Below are 19,891 nucleotides of genomic sequence, written 5' to 3'. Positions count from 1 at the left end.
ATATTTCCACTAGTGGGAGAATCTCAAATGGGTGTACATGGTTAAAAGATAAGGTTTAGGAGTAATCTAAAACGGAAGGACTTCATAAAATCATAGATGGACATAAACCTCTGGAATTACTTATCCCAGAGGACTATAGAGGTTAATTGAGGAGATTTAAAAAGGTAGTAGACATTTGAATACCAGAACTATAGAAGGCTATGAGGAACTGACACAGAAGAGGAGTTACACACACAAAATTCTGGAGGAACTCAGAGGAGTTAAGGTCTTGGACAGATCAGCCATAATCATTTTAATAGTGAGTCTGGCTTTCAGGGCCAACAGGTGTACTCTACTCCTATTTTCTTGTGTTTGTTAAATGAATAAGATGTGATCTTTTTGCAACATAAACTCTGAGGTAAGTTCGATTGAACGGATGCTGAGAAGATATTTTTCTCTCACATGGAAGAAACTAAAACTAGTGAGCATAGATTCACATTAAGGATCTGTCATTTAAAGCAGATGTGAAAGAACTTGTCCACTTAGATGGACATGAATCTTTGGAATTTTCTACTCCAGGTGCCTCTGTGGACAGAGGCACTGAGTACCTTCAAGCCTGAAATGCACTTATTTCTGGCTTAAAGGTTTCTGGGAATTAAGCAAGAAAAAGGAGTTCATGTCAACATCAACTTATCAAATGATCCAATTGAATGACATAGCAAACTAAAAGGGGAGGGAGGTGTTGTGGTAGTTAATAGGGGTATTCCTATGTCAGTCAGTTTGCCACTCCCACATGGAAGGAGTTCACATACTGTACTGAGCAGCATTATCAATAAAGTTCAGTTGAATAGCCTGCATGCCACCACCCGAGTGTCTCCCTCTGCACTCCCCCTCATATCGACAAAACATGGTGTCGGAAGTGCTTGATCATCGATGAATTCGAAAGGTTGAACAAGTTAGGTCTCTATTCTTTGCAACGTAGAAGATTGAGAGGGGGCTTGATAGAAGTGTTCAAAATTATGAGGGAGATTGATATAGTTGACCTGGATAGGCTTTTTCCATTGAGAGTGGGGGCGATTCAAACAAGAGGACATGAGTTGAGAGTTAAAGGGCAAAAGTGTAGGGGTAATATGAGGGGGAACCTCTTTACTCAGAGAGTAGTGGCTGTGTGGAACGAGCTTCCAGCAGAAGTGGTTGAGGCAGGTTCGATGTTGTCATTTAAAGTTAAATTGGATAGATATATGGACAGGAAAGGTATAGAGGGTTATGGATCAAGTGCAGGTCGGTGGGACTAGGTGAGAGTAGGAGATCGGCACAGACTAGGAGGGCCGAGATGGCCTGTTTCCGTGCTGTATTTGTTATACGGTTATATGGTTATATAATTCAGGCTACAGACCAAAGGAAAACCCCAACAAGAAAAAAAATTGCAGTAAGTCTGTTCTTCTTCACATAAAATATCTATGGGAAGTGTCTAGGGACTAATCAGCCTGGACTGTATGCACTGAGGTTGAGCTGAGACCTCCCCAGGGTTGCTAGGCAACACCTTCAAGCTGCATACAGAGGTGGATACATTGTTATAATCTGTGGGCCACTAGCCTGGGGAAGTGTACAGAGACACAGACAAGGCAGAGAAGTCAGTCAAACTCTCAAGGAGAGAAGCTAGAAGCTTTACAAAAAGAAGGGTGCAGTCAGAAGGGCTACAGAAGAGATGACAATAGAGCTCAAACAAAACAGACAAGCAAAACAAAGAGCAAGTAAAATGTCCAACTGCAGGAGATGCTACAAGTCTCCATTCCACGTCTAAGGGCTCTGACCAGCAAAATAAGTGAAATGCCACCAATACAATTGAGTTGGCCATTAAAAAAGCCAGTGTCACTCAAAAACAGTTCTTCAGGAAGTCAAAGAAGACCATGATTCAGACAAAGAGAGAGCTTTCTTTGGAGAAATAGACAAGACTGGTGTACTGCCACTCAGTTGCAAAATGAGGCAGTGACGTTCAAAATGGACACCGTGACAGGTGTCACAGCCATCCCTGAATGTCTATTCACATAACTGGTGAAGAAACCAAGTATTACACTAAACCCAACAAACAAAGTGCTCATGGGGCCAGGGAAATATAAGCTCAGTATGAAAGGAATGTTTACTACTTCCATCCATAAAAATAAGAAATAGTTAGAAGGGAATGTCTATGTTGTTCAGAAACTCTTCTCACCACTACTGGGACGACATGTGATCAAGAACCTGAACCTCTTGCAAGTTTGGATTCACTAAACAATGTTCAGTGGCAGGAGAAGTAACTGGAATTGTTCACAGACCTGGGAGTTCTTAAAGAATTGTACCTTATCCAACTGAGGCCAGGGGTGATGCCCTACTCTCTGACCGCAGTGAGGCATATACCAGTCTCATTGATGAACAAAGTCAATGCTGAACTTGAGAGAATGGAGGCACTTGACATCATAACTAGAGTGCATGAACCTACTGACTGGTGTGCATGCATTGTTCCTGTTCCCAAACCAGACAGCACAGTGAGGATCTGTGTTGATCTAATAAAACTGAATAATGCAGCAGGTTGGAGAAGTTTATTCTGCCTTCTGGTGAGCACACATCTGCTATGCTGGGTGGAACAAAGTTCTTCACCAAACTGGATGCAAACTCAGGGTTCTGGCAGATCTGTTTAGCTCCAGAGGCACAGAAGCTCACAACCTTTATCACACTATTTGAATGCTATGCCTTCAAGAGACTCCCTTTTGGCATCTCATCATCCGATTTCTTTCAGATGAGGATGAACCATTTGAGGCACAGGAAGGAATAGTTTGTCACATGGATGATATCGTCATCTTCAGAGTGAGAAACATGACAAAAAAGTGGAAGCTGCCTTGGATAAACTGAAACAGGCTGGAGTCAGCATGAACAAAAACTAATCCAAATTTGCAAAGTTGGAGGTGAAGCTCTTGAGCCACCAACTGCCCTCAGAGGGAGTGCAAGAGTTCAGAACATGGAACAACCTACGAATGTGTCAGAGTTCCGCAGTTTCCTTAGCATGGTAAACCAGCTGGGAAAATTCATTTCAGATTTGATGGAGAAAACAAAGCCACTACATGACCTTGTCTCTCAGAGAAATGTTAGAAAAATCTGGGACACACCACAGGAGAGAAGTAATTCTTATCATTTAAAGCATAGCTTATCTCCCTGCCAACACTGGCATTCTTTGATCCAAACTAAAGTCTCTGCAGATGCCTCTTCCTTTGGCCTTAGGGGGGTGCTCATGTAAAACTGCATATTGTACGGAAACAACTGATATATTCATCAAGAGTACTGACTGCTACTGAACAGTGTTTCACCCAAATCGAAAAGCAGATTCTGGCTCTCACGTGGGCTTGGGTACATTTCAGCTGCTATTAGAAAGGAACTATATTCCTACTTGAAACAGACCACAAGACACTTGTCAGCCTCCTCACCTTGAAACACTTGGATGACTTACCTCCATATCTGCAAAGGTTCAAAATGAGGCTTATGCAATACTGTTATGACATTGAACATGTCCCCAGCAAAACTCTCACAACGCCAGTCACTCTGTCGAGGATGCCAAGCAAAAGTGAGTGGACAAAAGTTCACTCCGCCCTCACAGAAGATACCAACTTAGCTTAGATATATGAAAGCTTTTCTGCATCACAGAGTAAACTGGATGATATTTGCACTGAGTTGAAAAAGGACCAAATCTGCAGCAAGGTGAGCATGGATGGCCAGCTGTTCCAAAAGGAGCTCACGAACTCAGACCTTACTGGCTTAAAAGAGATACACTCACCAATCTTGATGGTTTGATGCTAGGAGCTCCAGCCTCATCATTCCTGCTTCTATGCATGCCAAAATAATTAGTCAAATCCACTAAGGACCTCAAGAGATCAAAAAATGTCTCTAAGGGCAAGGCAATCCATGTGGTGGACTGCTCTGAGCACACAGCTGGGAGATTATGTAAAGCAACATGAAACATGCAGAAAACTGCACAAAAATCATGCTGAAACTCTCTAGTTTTAGAGTAAAATTCTCTAAAAGTATTGTTTATTTCTAAATAATCAGTTGTCCTATCTCCATTAGCTTTGCATATTTCTTTAATCTGCTGTTTAGCTACAAAGGTTTTAATTTGATCAGCCAATAATTTACCTGTTTTATCTCCATGAATATAAAATTGACTTTTGTCTTTTAGGAGTTAGGTTTCAATTGGGTAAGTTAAAAGGAGATCATATTTAGTTTTAGTTTCAACACATCATTTATATAAGGCAGGTTCTGGAGCCAAGGCATACTCTTGGTCTAACTGTTTCAGCTGATTAGCTAAATCACTTCTCTCTTTATTAGCTTATTTTCTTGATACTTGTAGTAAAAGAAATAATTTGTCCTCTAATATACACCTTAAAGACATCCCATCTGATAAGACTAGAAGTCTCCTCTAATGTATTCTCCTCAAAAAAAAGTAATTTGGTTCCTACATGTTTCCCCATAACTTACTGAGGAAAGCTGCACTTCTCTAATCTGAAGAAGATGTTGGAAAAGTAAAATATATCCCTAAATCCCTTTGTTCTTATCATTATTAATAAATCAGACAAAAATATAATCTTTAATCACTAATTAGTCTGAAAAGCTAACTTCTCAAATCAAAATGAAACAAATATTAGATTGCGATTTCAATCGGCATTATGTTTCAATAGAATCTCAATTCTAGTCTAATCTTTGAAGAATAAAGACAGAATTGGCATTTATCTACCAATTTCAAACCCTTGGGACATTACAAAGCATTTCACACTCAATGAATAATTCTGAAGAGCACAGACTGTAAGCACACAATATCCTAATAACTGCAACCATATCTACTTCTAGCAGAGTTGACTGTGGGATATATGTTGCCAAGAAAGAAGAACTTCCAACTCTTCTTTGAATAATGCGACAGGATTTTGTACATTCATTTGAATGGATAGATGGGTTTCACTTAAAAATTTTAATCTGAAAATTAAAATTTCCATTTACAAGATAGTTTCCCCACTGCAATATCTACCTAGATTGCATGCTCCTCATTTGCAGTTTAACCCCTCAATATTCTGACACAGAGATAAGGGTACTATTAATTCACAAATTTAGAAAATAACAACTCTACATGTCTATCTATGATAAAAAAAAGAGAATATTGGAGCCATTCAGCATTTTTGTGATTTTCATAAGAAACAGCGTGAGGATGTCTCTGAAGAAGTCCACAAGAAACAAGAACCTAGCGCCAAAGAAACAGGGGCAAGTGGAAGCGGTGAAGGGTCAAAGGTTGATAGATGATGATACCATGGAAACGGGAAAGGGAGAGTTTGTATCACTGAAGTATATTAAGAAACCTCAAACAAAAGCATTGTCCTTGGCAAAAAAAATTGAGATACTTAATTAAAATAAAACCCAACATAACTTTACAGACATCATCAGATTCTAGTTATTGTCCCTGAACAGTGAATTCAATTACTGTGTTACCTACTTGTCTGTCCAGAAGGTGCAGCCACACCGGGAATTGTTTCTGACCCTGAGATCAACAGGTTTTCAGGGATGAGGTGACAAACTTCCACCAGGGGAGGATGAACTGATAATGAGTAAGTGATGGTGCTGCCCTCAATCAATGTCATAAACTTATTTCCTAAAAAAATAAAAGATACATCAATGAGATAAGACCTACTATAAAAAGTATGGTGGCCTACAAAAATTTAGCTTCATAGTGTTTGTTTTAAGCCTCTTACCACCAGCTAACATTACTCACAAATTATGCCTAATAGATTAATTATGTTTGCTAGATTAAAGAGCTTTGTGCATATTGTAAGATTCACATGCACTTTTCCCACATGTATGCCCCTCACAACAGAGATAGATTAAGTATCATGAGCCTCTCGTGTTGAACTGGATTACACTGATCTAGCTGCCTAGAAACTCATCCCCAGTTGATATTGCTAAATACACTGCATGATCAGGTCACATCAGCGGAATGAATTTCTGAGGCAGAGTGCAATGTACTGATGTGTGAGGTAATTAAACATTTTCAAGTGCTTGCATTAGTTTCTAAAGGCATCACTTCTGGAGTTCACCTCCCCATCACTCTTCCATTGCAAACCTTACAACTTAATGGACCCTTAAAAAAGCAAGATTTCACATCTGTGATCTGCCTTTTCCACCTACATTTTGTCAGCTCTAGACTTCATCAAAGCCTTAGCCTGAACACTGGAGCAAAGAGCTGAAGTCCCCAGCTGAGATGAGAGTGACTGCCCTCGACATCAAAGCAGCAAATATACATGTGTAGCATCAAGGTGTCCTGGTAAAATTGGTCTGTGAGCATCAAAGAAAAAACAGTTCTGCAGTCAGACTCATAGCTCAGACAGAAGAAGATGGCTGTGACTGTCAAAAGTATTTGTCACAGCCCTAGCACATCACTGCTGGAGTTGCTCAGGGCAGCATCCTAAGCCCAGCATGATGCACCTATTTCACCTTCTTTCTTTGATGTTTAAAGCAGGGATGATTTCACAACATTTAATTTCATTCAAAACTTCTCAGCAGGTCAAGCATCCCTTGGCATGCATACATGCACCAAGACCTAGGCAGCATTCAAGTGAGAGCTGATAAGAGTTAAGTTGTATTCATGACACAAAAGCAAAAGGTGACAATCATCTTCAACAAGGAAGATCTCTAACAAGGGAGAACTACTTTTGATACTTAACGACATTACCAGCACCAAATCCCCCATATCAACATCTAATAGGCTACCACTAACCACAGATTCTGATGACTTGAGGTGACCCCATTTCCATCCAGGGGGGTCAGTATGGACATGGTGGAGGATTACAAATACCTGGGGATATGAATTAACAATAAACTGGACTGGTCAAAGAACACCGAGGCTGTCTACAAGAAGAGTCAGAGCCGTCTCTATTTCCTGAGGAGACTGAGGTCCTTTAACATCTGCCGGACGATGCTGAGGATGTTCTACGAGTCTGTGGTGGCCAGTGCTATCATGTTTGCTGTTGTGTGCTGGGGCAGCAGGCTGAGGGTAGCAGACACCAACAGAATCAACAAACTCATTCGTAAGGCCAGTGATGTTGTGGGGATGGAACTGGACTCTCTCAGGGTAGTGTCTGAAAAGAGGATGCTGTCTAAGTTGCATGCCATCTTGGTCAATGTCTCCCATCCACTACATAATGTACTGCGTGGGCACAGGAGTACATTCAGCCAGAGACTCATTCCACCGAGATGCAGCACAGAGCGTCATAAGAAGTCATTCCTGCCTGTGGCCATCAAACTTTACAACTCCTCCCTCGGAAGGTCAGACACCCTGAGCCAATAGGCTGGTCCTGGACTTTTCATAATTTACTGGCATAATTTACATATTACTATTTAACTATTTATGGTTCTATTACTATTTATTAATTATGGTGCAACTGTAATGAAAACCAATTTCCCCCGGGATCAATAAAGTATGACTATGACTATGACTATGAGATTCAACTGGACCAGCCACATAAATCCAACAGCAAATCACTTACTGGGTATCCTCCAATCTGTAACTCACTTACTCACACGTCAAAACCTCTTCAAAATCTGCAAAACACAAGCCTGGAACATGATAAAATACTTTCCCATTTGTCTGAATGGGTGCAGCTCCAAAGGATTCCAACAAGCACAATGCCATCCAGGACAAAGTTGCCAATTTGACTGGCATTCTATCAACTACCTCAAGCGCTCATTCCCTCCAGCAACAGCATACGGTAGCTACAGAATTTACATAGCAACTCATTCAAGCTATTTCACCACACCCACAACGAAAAAGGATAAAAGTACTGCGGGGGGGGGGGGGATGAGAAAACCATCACTTGCAGGCTTCACAGTACCAGCGATCCAGGTTCAATTTCCGCTGCTGCCTGAAAGGACTTTGTACATTCTCCCATGACCATGTATAATTCTATTTATGTTCAAGTAAATCTTATCAAGTTGCAAAAGTTATCAATAAGCAAACTTTCTCAATGTATGGTTGAACGACAATTAAACTTAAATTTGAGAAGCTGTTCAGTGAGACCTCCCAATGTCAGTTCTGTCCTTTAAGTAATTAATAACAGAAAAAGTTCCAATTTCTTGCTAGTGCAGCATTTTGCTTGACAACAAAGCAATATGACCCACACTGTTCGACCAAGTTGTAGTCACAGCTTGGAGTCCAATTTCTGTTGTTAAATTGGCATTGAGCCCACTGATATTGGCAATAACACTACAATATAATAACTTATGGAAGTGCTCTGCGACGTTTGCTGTGCTCTTCACTGCACTAAGGCTGAGGCTGTCGGCCGCTCCAGGCTTTGCAGTTGCGGGCTCTGTGATGTTTTGCTCTGCTATGTGATGAACTGAGACTGAGGCTGAGGCTGTGGGCATGCTCTGGACTCACTTTCGTTCTGAATACACTTGCTTGCTTTAATTGTTTGCATGAGTTGCGCTTTATCTCTCTCTACGCAATGGGTGTTGCTTTTTTTAAATGGGTTCTTTTTGGTTTCTTGTTTTGTGGCTGCCTGCAAGGAGAAGAATCTCAAAGTTATATAATGTATACATACTTTGATACTAAATATACTTTGGACTTAAGTTTCCTGTAAGACAGTAATTACCTAAATGTGATTACTGGGGAGATGTATTTTGGTTAAATCAATGTTTGTACATGAAAAGCAGGTTCAAACCAATTCAATTCTTTAAGCTTTAGTCCATTTATGTTAGGGCTGTACAGCCATAAAAATAATATCACAAAGATATTTAAAAGATTAAATACTATAGTCCTGAAGATGGGTCACACCCTGACATGTCGACATCACTCTTTTCCCGAGACGCTGCCTGACCGGCTGAGTTCCTCCAGCATTTTGAGTGTGTTGCTTGGATTTCAGCTTCCCAAGAACCTTCTCCCTAGTGCCTTCACACACTTCATGACCCCTGACAGCCGGAACTTCCACCATATGCTAGTGTCTTCCACAATGAAGACCGATGCAAAAATACTTATTCAGTTCATCGCCATTTGCTGGTCCTCCATTACTACCTCTCCAGCATCATTTTCCAGTGGTCCAATATCCACTCTCGCCTCTCTTTTAGACTTTATGTACCTTTAGAAACTTTTGGTATCCTTTTAATATTATTGGCTAGCTTACTTTCATATTCCAGCTTTACTTTCTTAATGATATTCTTAATGATATTCCGTTAGTAATTGAAAGCTTCTTGGTCCTCTAACCTCCCACTAATTTTTGCTCCATTATAGGCTCTCTCTTTGGATTTGATGTTGGCTTTGACTTCACTTGTTAACCATGAGCTGTAGGACACATTGATTTGGTATTCGCTTTAAGGTAAGCATCTGAATTGTCATTGCTATCAACACTGAAAGTAAACGAAGAAGCAACACACACAAAATGCTAGAGGGACTCAGCAGGTCAGATCTCTCAGTGGGAGAGCATTTTGGAGATAGTGATGACAATTCTATCGCCTTTACCATAGCATTGGAGAGGGGTAGGAACAGACAAGTTAGGAAAGCGTTTAATTGGAGTAAGGGGAAATATGAGGCTATCAGGCAGGAACTTGGAAGCATAAATTGGGAACAGATGTTCTTAGGGAAATGTAAGGAAGAAATGTGGCAAATGTTCAGGGATATTTGCGTGGAGTTCTGCATAGGTTCGTTCCAATGAGACGGAAAGAATGGTAGGAACTGTGGTGTACAAAGGCTGTTGTAAATCTAGTCAAGAAGAAAAGAAGAGCTTACGAAAGGTTCAAAAAACTAGGTAATGATAGAGATCTGGAAGATAATAAGGGAAACAGAAAGGAACTTAAGAAAGAAATTAGGAGAGCCAGAAGGAGCCAATGAGAAGGCCTTGGCGGACAGGATTAAGGAAAACCCCAAGGCATTCTACAAGTATGTGAAGAGCAAGAGGATAAGACGTAAGAGAATAGGACCAATCAAGTGCGACAGTGGAAAAGTGTGTATGGAACCGGAGGACATAGAAGAGGTACTTAATGAGTACTTTGCTTCAGTATTCACTACGGAAAAGGATCTTGGTGATTGTAGGGATGACTTACAGCAGACTGAAAAGCTTGAGCATGTAGATATTAAGAAAGAGGATGTGTCTCTATCTCTGCAGACAGCTCATCTACTGATGTCTACTCTAAGCCTACTGACTCTCACAGCTATCTGGACTATTCCTCTTCTCACCCTGTCTCTTGCAAAAATGCCATCCCCTTCTTGCAATTCCTCCGTCTCCGCCACATCTGCTCTCAGGATGAGGCTTTTCATTCCAGGACAAGGGAGATGTCCTTTTTTAAAGAAAGGGGCTTCCCTTCCTCCACCATCAACTCTGCTCTCAAATGCACCTCCCCCATTTCACGCACATCTGCTCTCACACCATCCTCCCGCCACCCCACTAGGAATAGGGATCCCCTTGTCCTCACCCACCACCCCACCAGCCTCTGGGTCCAACATATTATTCTCCGTAACTTCCGCCACCTTCAATGGGATCCCACCACTAAGCACATCTTTCCCTCCCCCCCCCCCATCGCTTTCCGCAGGGATCGCTCCCTACGCGACTTCCTTGTCCATTCGTCCCCCCCATCCCTCCTCACTGATCTCCCTCCTGGCACTTATCCTTGTAAATGGAACAAGTGCTACACATGCCCTTACACTTCCTCCCTTACCACCATTCAGGGCTCCAGACAGTCCTTCCAGGTGAGGCGACACTTCACCTGTGAGTCGGCTGGGGTGATATACTGCGTCCGGTGCTCTCGATGTGGCCTTCTATATATTGGCGAGACCCGAAGCAGACTGGGAGATCGTTTTACTGAAAATCTACGCTCTGTCCGCCAGAGAAAGCAGGATCTCCCAGTGGCCACACATTTTACCACATCCCATTCTCATTCTGATATGTCTATCCACAGCCTCCTCTACTGTAAAAATGAAGCCACACTCAGGTTGGAGGAATAACACCTTATATTCCATTTGGGTAGCCTCCAACCTGATTGCATGAACAATGACTTCTCTAACTTCCGCTAATGCCCCACCTCCCCCTCGTACCCTATCCATTATTTATTTATATACACACATTCTTTCTCTCCCTCTCCTTTTTCTCCCTCTGTCCCTCTGACTATACCCCTTGCCCATCCTCTGGATTTTACCACCTCTCCCTTTTCCTTCTCCCTGGGCCTCCTGTCCCATGATCCTCTCATATCCCTTTTGCCAATCAGCTGTCCAGCTCTTGGCTCCATCCCTCCCCATCCTGTCTTCTCCTATCATTTTGGATTTCCCCCTCCCCCTCTCAAATCTCTTACTAGCTCTTCCTTCAGTTAGTCCTGACGAAGGGACTCGGCCCGAAACTTTGACTGTACCTCTTCCTAGAGATGCTGCCTGGCCTGCTGCATTCACCAGCAACTTTGATGTGTGTTGCTTGAATTTCCAGCATCTGCAGAATTCCTCGTGTTTGCATAAGATGATGAGAGGTATTGATAGTGTGGATAATCAGAGGCTTTTTCTCAGGGCTGAAATGGCTAGCACGAGAGGGCACAGTTTTAACGTGCTTAGAAGTAGGTATAGAGGAGATGTCGGGGTAAGTTTTTTTTACACAAAGGGTGGTGAGTGCATGGAATGGGCTGCCAGCGATGGTGGTGGAGGCGGATACGATAGAGTCTTTTAAGAGTCTCCTGGACAGGTACATGGAGCTCAGAAAAATAAAGGGCTATGGGTAACCCTAGGTAATTTCTAATGTAAAGACATGTTCGGCACAATTTTGTGGGCCGAAAGGCCTGTATTGTGCTGTAGGTTTTCTATGTTTCGGGCTGAGACCCTTCTTCAGGACTTAAATGAATAACATGGATTTGAAGACATTTCCATTTCAATACCTCAACTAACAGAAACATGTGTTAAAAATTGGATACATTTCAGTAGATCTTTCTGCTTCTGCAAAGCAACATCACTTTAAAATAATCATGAAAAATGCGTATTTTCTGTTCTTCACAATCAACAGGCAGCCAAATGGAGGTCTGCATGTTCCATCAGAAATCTTTTCTCATAGCAGGTCAGTGTCATGGCATATCTCCTTCATTTATAATTCTATTTATGTTCAAGTAAATCTTATCAAGTTGCAAAAGTTATCAATAAGCAAACTTTCTCAATGGTATTTTGGGTAAATCCCTTGGTCAATGTGGGTCTGAATAATCCATTAAGATCATAAAATTCCATTTTTATTCAATTTAGTAATTTTACAGTAAATATAGTGAGCAGCAAAAGTTTAGAAACTACATTCGGCCAAGACTCCACAGTTACAAATGGGAAGAATAATTTGCCTATACTTCCTACTCCCACATCCTAACAATGGCATGTCTGCATATTTGAAGATGAGGTATTTAACAAATTGTTAATAATAATCAGAATGTACTTAGTGATGGAGGAACCAGCTCCCAACAGGAGTCTGGAAGAAAAGATCTAGGAAAGTTGATTGGATCATTCAACTTCACTCTCTGAAAAGAGACTAGTTTAAGAATGCAATAAGTGCACACTACCAGACACTTCTCCTCTCACTGAATGTTTCCTCCTGTGGCTGAATTGAGAACTGGGGCCATTATTTAAAAATAAGGGCTCACTCATTTAAGATAGATATGAAGCAACTTACTTTTCCCCTCTCAGTGTTACAAATATTTGGAGCTCCTCGTTAAGTAGTGGAAGCATGCCTTACAACATATTTATGGCAAAAATACATTGGTTCTTGATAAATAAAGGATAAGTGGTTATCACAATTTGATGGGAATGCAGAGTTGAGATTAGGATCAGTTCAGGTGAGATCAATGAATGACCTACTCCTGCTCCCAAATCACACATTCACATGACATCTTGACATGTTGAACAAATTCATGAAAAGTCTGAGATCACATATTGTCATAACCATTTTTAGCTAACTACAAAGTAAGCAAATAATTAAAATCATATTCTCCAACAAATATTACCACTACTGTCAAGATGAAGCCACACTCAGGTAGGAGGAACAACACCCTATATTCTGTCTGGGTAGCCCCCAACCTGATGGCATGAACATTGACTTCTCTAACTTCCGTTAATGCTGCTCCTCCCCTTTTTACCCCATCCCTTATTTATTTATTGATTTATTTTCTCCCTCTGTCCCTCTCACTATAACTCCTTGTCTGCTCTCCATCCTCTGGGCTCCCCTTCCCCTTTCTTTCTCCCTAGGCTTCCCGTCCCATGATCCTCTCCCTTCTCCAGCCTTGTATCCCTTTTGCCAATCACCTGTCCAGCTCTTTGCTCCATCCCTCCCCCTCCTATCTTCTCCTATCATTTTGGATCTCCCCCTCCCCCTCCCACTTTCAAATCTCTTACTATGTCTTCTTTCAGTTAGTCCTGACGAAGGGTCTCGGCCCGAAACGTCGCCTGTACCTCTTCCTATAGATGCTGCCTGGCCTGCTGCGTTCACCAGCATTTTTTGTGTGTGTTGTTTACCTCTACTAATGCAGGTCCAGTAAATGATAAGACAGGATCCAAACAAGACAGTTCCAATGATCATATAAGTTGCTACGAAATGTTCAGCTTGTTCATATTGATAATCTCAAACTAAAATTTTTAACATTACAAGATAACAATGTTTTTAAGAAACATTTAAGAAATCATGATGACAATGACCAGCTAGACTAATATGCCATTCAAAACTTGTTAAAAGTTGAACAGTTTTCAAATTTAACAATGATTAATTCACTTAATATTTTAATTATTTTAAAATGCTCTTAAGTCAGATGCAATAACTTAAACGAAAACTATTTCACTATAGATTTCCTCATCAATTCAGTGAATGAGTTCGGGAAAGTTCAGCAAGGTCATTGCCAAGTGCAAGTGCTGTTAAATGTAGCAATTCTGATGCACAGCCATAAAATGTCAGCAGGAGCTGGCTGGCAAGTTGGAAATTTCTGTATTCAAAAGAGGTAAATGCCAATAGTCCTACACCAAACTAGTGGTATGTTCCATCATGTTGCAAACCCCTAATATACATAACTTCACTTGTTTGAAGTAGCAAGTGAGAGAGCAACATCTTGCAGAGGGAGAGCCATTTGAAAACTGTAAGTCTCCTCAGGAGTGAGTTTTATTTAAACCAATAAATAAAGGGAGGTATAAACAGAGTCATTGTAGAAGTGAACCAGTGTGAGAGGTTGGGCTTTGGCTCAACGTATCAGCAAGAACAGGCTTGGGCAAATACAAATGGAGGTTCTAAGTCAGTTTCTAGTAAGAATTTTTTCCTCTTTATTAGTCTACTAGTACATACAGTAGCTAGTGCACTGAGAATGGACCCAGAGTTAGGGGTATGTTCTTTGTGTGAGATGTGGGAACACTGGGAGACTTCCAGTCTCCCTGCCAACTGCATCTGCATGAAGTACATCAAGCTGCAGCTCCTTGGAGACCATGTTAAGAAACTGGAACTGCAGCTCGATGAACTTTGATTCATACAGAAGCTACAAGGAGACAGTCACCCTTAAGTTGCAGGAGACAGGTACTGGGGTTGGAAATGATTCAGAAAATGTGTAGCTTAGGTGGTTGATGGTTGGGTTGAGTTGTTCTCCAATCTTGGCAATACACTTGTAAACTTTTCGTCACCATACGAGGAGACATCAATACACTAATGTAGTGGTGTGCCCTTCAAATGCTTGGTCTTTATATACTTATAAATCAGCTGATTGGTTGCCATTTCAGAAACTCGGTTGTGATGTGGAGAGGAAATCTCATTGCTGATTGGTTGTGTGGCAAATTTTGTGCATTGTGGTCTGGAATTTTGCCCACATTGGCTCATAAATAGGATTAAGGTCTACATGATTGTTTACAGAATTATTCAGGGAAAATCATTCTTCTTGGAATTCCTCTGCATGCCAGGAGTTTGCTTGCGCCATGACTTTCACTGATGCCCAGTCGAATTTGTGTCCCTCTTGATTTGATGGGTAGAGACTGGGGAGAGTTGGTCATGTTGTTTTACAGCCATTTGATATTCATGGATCCTTGTGAATACTTTTCTCCCAGTTTGGCATCAAACTGGACATGCAGTTCGATGACCTTGGAAATGATCTTTTAAGGTTCACTAGATTCTGGAATGGTTCCAGAGGACTGGAAAATTGCAAATGTAACTCCAATCATGGTATCGTTCAGAGTACTTGGATAAAATAGGCCAACATCACTATGATTTCCATAAGGGGATATCATGCCTGATAAATCTGTTGGAATTCTCTGAGGAAATAACAGGCACAATAGACAAAGGACAGTCAGTGGACATTGTTTACTTGCATTTTCAGAATGCCTTTGAAAAGGTGCCACACCTGAAGCTGCTTAACGAGTTAAGAGCTCATGGTATTACAGGAAAGATAATAGCATGGACAGAAGATCGACTGACTGGCAGGAGTTAAAAAGTGAAAATAAACGGAGTGTTTTCTGGTTGGTTGCTAGTGACTTGTGGTGTTCCAAGGGGTCTATGTTGGGACCAATCCTTTTTACATTACATGTCAATGATTTGGATGATGAAATTGAGAGCTTTGTTGCAAAGTTTGCAAATGATATGAAGATAGGTGGAGGGGCAGGTAGATTTGAGGAAGTAGAGAGGCTACAGAAAGACATAGATAGATTAGGAAAATGGACAAAGAAATGGCAGATAGAAAATAGTGTCGGGAAGTATGTGTCATGCACTTTGGTAGAAAAAATGCAAGTGTTGACTATTTTTTAAATGGAGAGAAAATACAAAAAACTGAGACACAAAGGACACAAAGGGACTTGTAAGTCCTTGTGCAGGATTCCCTAAAGGTTAACTTGCAGATAGAGTTGGTGGTAAGAAAGGCGAATGCAATGTTAGCATTCATTTCAAGAGGACTAGAATATGAGAACGAGGATATAATGCCAAGGCTTTATATGGCATTGGTCAGACTGCACTTGGAGTATTGTGGGCATTGTTGGGCTCCTTTTCTAAAAGATGTGTTGACATTGGAGTGTGTCCAGAGGAGGTTCACAAGAATGATTCTGGGAATAAAAGGGTTAATATGAAGAGCATTTGATGGCTCTGGGTCTATGCTCACTGGAGTTTAAAAGAATGGGTTTAGAAGAATAGAGAGTATGTTTTCTACAGTGACTGAATCTAGGATCAGAGGGCACAGCATGAGAATAGAGGGACATTCATTTCGGCTAAAGATGAGGAAGAATTTCTTTAGCCAAAGGATGGTGAATCTGTGGAACTTACTGCCACAGATGGCTGTGGAGGCCAGGACATTGGGTATATTTAAAGTGGAAATTGATAGGTTCTTGATGAGTCAGGGCATCAAAGGCTATGGGGAGAAGGCAGGTGGATTCGGAAGAGCAGACTCAATGGGTTAAGTGGCTTATGGACTTAAAAGTAGTAGGTTATGTAATAATACATTTTGTATCTTTCTCTTTAATGTATAATCAAAGTAATTTAATATGTGCAGTTAATAAACAAGTAGTCACTGTACGTGGTCTCTGTCTCTGATCCAGCCAGAGGCCAACATCTGCAAGGTTCTTAATTTTTTTTTATCTCCAGTCACAGCTACATTGGGAAGCACTTGTTCAGTGTCAGTTATGAAACATTCATTGTTAGCTGCTTAAAATTATTCAATATTCAAGTCAACAGGTGTGGAATTAACAATCCTATGGAAGACACGAGGGAAAAAAAAGTGTAAAACATTGGCAATATAGGAAAGAAGGCTTTGTATATCTAAGATCATCAATTAAAATATATAGAGATGAAATAAAACTAACATTCACAAAAACTCAAATGCAAGCAACAAACTTTTCACTTAAAACATACTTCAATTGTCCACCTCTGCAGCTCTGGGTATATTTCATAATCCAAAAATGAAGGTATTTTGATTCTTTCAAATTTATTGCAATAGGTTATTATATTAACATTTCGTTCCAAATCCACATAACCCACCATCTGAGCAATCTTGTACATTGTTTACTAATTCAATACATACATTCAGTATGCATTGATACTGAACAAGCTACAGCAGCAGAAGACCACGAACATACCGTAACATGTGGTCATTTCAGTTACTGTTGCCTTCCTGTCAGCTTGAACCAGTCTGACCATTCTCCTCTCACCTCTCATTAATAAACATTTTCACCTGCAGAATTCCAGTAAGATGGCAGTGAACTTAGATGCAGCTCCCTCTCCAGGGTCAAGCAAAGACGTTTTTGTCTTTTTTAAATACCTTTTTTATAATCGCAAGACAACACCGGACATTAAGACCTTCAAGTACTGTAGGTCTACCCCATCAGCGAGTTGCTTGTTGGCAGAGGAGCTGGACTTGTTGTCGTCTGCCACAAAGGCATTGGAGTCAGTGCGCAAAGGCAGTGAGTGTGCAGCCTCACTGTGAGTGATTGGCTTGGACTTCCTTCTTGCAATTGCAAGACCCTGTTGGACATTGGTAATGTAAAATACTACAAGTCCGGTTCACTTATTTCTTGGAAAGACCAAAGGCAGAGGGAGTTGCGTGGCCTCGGTTGATGCAGCGGTCCAAGGGGGGGCCATGCCAAAGGTGGTGTGGCACAACATCCATGCTGGATTGGGGGCTGGCCCTTGGCACCTACTGTCAGTGCTGCCCTCAAGTGGTCACTCAGTGGAAGACAAGCTGGATTGCATGCATTGATGCATACATTCATCAGCGCTTTGCTAAGAACGGACAACACCCATACAGCATCAATTCACAGGACACATCTCTCAGGGACTTGAGACATATATATATATTTTGTGTAACCAGATGTTTACAGCTATCTGATATATGTGATATGTGCCTTGTACCGTGCATGTCTGTTGGTACTGTGTTTTTCACCTTGATCCCAAAGGAACACTGTTTCATTTGCTGTATACCACCCCATTTGCTGCCAAAAATTATTCCACTGTCAAAGTCACTTAGATCACATTTCTGCTCCATTCTAATTTTTGGTCTGAACAACAACTGATCCTCTTACCAATGTCTGCGTGCTTTTCTGCATTGAGTTTCTGTCACATGATAGGCTGATTAGATATTTGCATTAACAAGCAGGGGTACATATTAAAGTAGCCACCTAGTGCATATGTGGAAGAATGTTCAGTGTTTTCATATTTCAAATGTGCAATTTCACCAAGTAATACTGTATTCAAACTTCCTTTTGATTACAAGAGTTCAAATTAGAGAGTGGTTCATTAGGAAAGGTACAAACAAATAACTGAAATCTAAGACTTCATTGCTTATGCTTCATAGGCAAGAAAGAGAGCAACTTTAATCTCCTTTGCAAATTAAAAGTTGCAAGTAGATTCATAACTTTAAACTGGAACAATCGCTACACAAAGATGTGCTGAAATTCAAAAGAGAGAAATAAAAATCAAAAGTATAAAGTAGTCAAGGAGGAATATTCAGTCTGAGAAAGTTTCAGTCATAATTTAGCTGTGCTGAGATTCAGTGATAATACTGCCACCCACTGGAAAAGCACAGTTTCATATCTTGGCAAGGAAAAGGAAACACAAGGAAAAGGAATTTCCTCCATTGGTAAGATTTAACATTAAATTGAATATTTGGATGATGTGCAGCACCCATTTTATTGTCAAAAAATGGGAAACTGAGTCGTTATCTTCCTACATTCTGATAGTAAATGATGTTTTCGTGTGCAAGGGCAGAAGGAGATCTTCCACATTTCTATCATCTTTACCTGTACCAAATTATTAGATGGATTTAAGCTGAATGAACTTAATGACCTAAATGGCATTATACTTCATACAGAGACTTCTGGAATAAATTACACCTAATTTTCTAGAGTGAAATGGAACAAATTGATGAGACCATCAAAGCAATGCCAACAGAAACCCCACAAAATAGTGCAAATATTCCACTGCAAATTTTACCTTTTATCTTACAATGATAAAAGCTCTAAAAGTGGAAATAAAACTTTAGGTACATTAAAAATTTTAATAGAGTATTGAACTAATTCAATGATCATGGCTGATCCTGTGCCTCAAGATAATACACCCCAACCAACCCTCACTCCTATCACACTTTGTAATACTCATTGGCGAAGCATCTACAACCAAAAGCATACAAGAATTTTCCCCTCTCTTCAGTCCAAAGTGCCCATACCCTGTGTCGAGACTACAACCTCAACTTTGAGATTTTGCAGCTTGAGAAAACAGTCTCTCAGTATTTACACTAATCACTATTCTCAGAAGTAATGGATATGGCTCAGTCCATCACAGGTAAAGCCCACCACACCATTGAGCACATCTACATGAAGCATTATCGGAGGAAAGCAGCATCCATCACCAGTGTCCCACACCACCCAGAACATGCTCTCTTCTCACTGCTGCCATCAGGAAGGTGGTACAGGAGCATCAGGTCTCACACCACCAGGTTCGGAAACAGTTATTACTCCTCAACCTTCAGACTTTTGAACCAAGAGGGGACAACTTCAATCAACACTTTAATGATTGAAATGTTCCCACAACCAAGGGACTCACTTTCAAGGACTCTTTATGTGATAATCATAATAATAAATGAATACGCAATAAATATAACTTCTTTCTTTGCACAGATTGCCTCAACTTGGGCTTTCAGTCTTTCATTGACTCAATTATAATTATTATTCTATTATGGATTTATTGAGCATGCAAAAAAATTAATCTCTGGGCTGTACGTGGTGATATATACATACCTTGATATTAACTTTACTTTGAACTTTGAATCTGGTATGTACAGTTCTTATGCACCTTAATTATAATTTACAATGGTCTCATAGATGTATCTAACACATTCCGGACAAGTTCCTATTACTGCTGACATTTAAGCAATTGTTTTTAAATGGAGGTATTCATCACATGCA

General features: G+C 40.7%; 1 protein-coding gene across 3 annotated transcripts in view; it reads right to left on the bottom strand.

Moving 5' to 3' along the window:
- nphp4 (nephronophthisis 4) overlaps window positions 1-19,891 on the bottom strand; it is a 433,219-nt gene that overhangs the window by 306,322 nt on the left and 107,006 nt on the right. For 2 of the 3 annotated variants that reach the window (XM_072244772.1, XM_072244773.1), the window contains exon 5: window positions 5,486-5,641. The exons of the other annotated variant lie outside the window; for it this stretch is intronic. In XM_072244772.1, coding sequence (XP_072100873.1) covers window positions 5,486-5,641 — 156 coding nt within the window. The remainder of the gene's footprint in view (window positions 1-5,485; window positions 5,642-19,891) is intronic. 3 annotated transcript variants of the gene reach the window in all.

This window comes from Mobula birostris, chromosome 27, assembly GCF_030028105.1.
Source record: "Mobula birostris isolate sMobBir1 chromosome 27, sMobBir1.hap1, whole genome shotgun sequence".
In the NCBI taxonomy this organism is placed as follows: domain Eukaryota; kingdom Metazoa; phylum Chordata; class Chondrichthyes; order Myliobatiformes; family Myliobatidae; genus Mobula; species Mobula birostris.
This window is presented reverse-complemented; position numbering and strand designations above follow the sequence as displayed.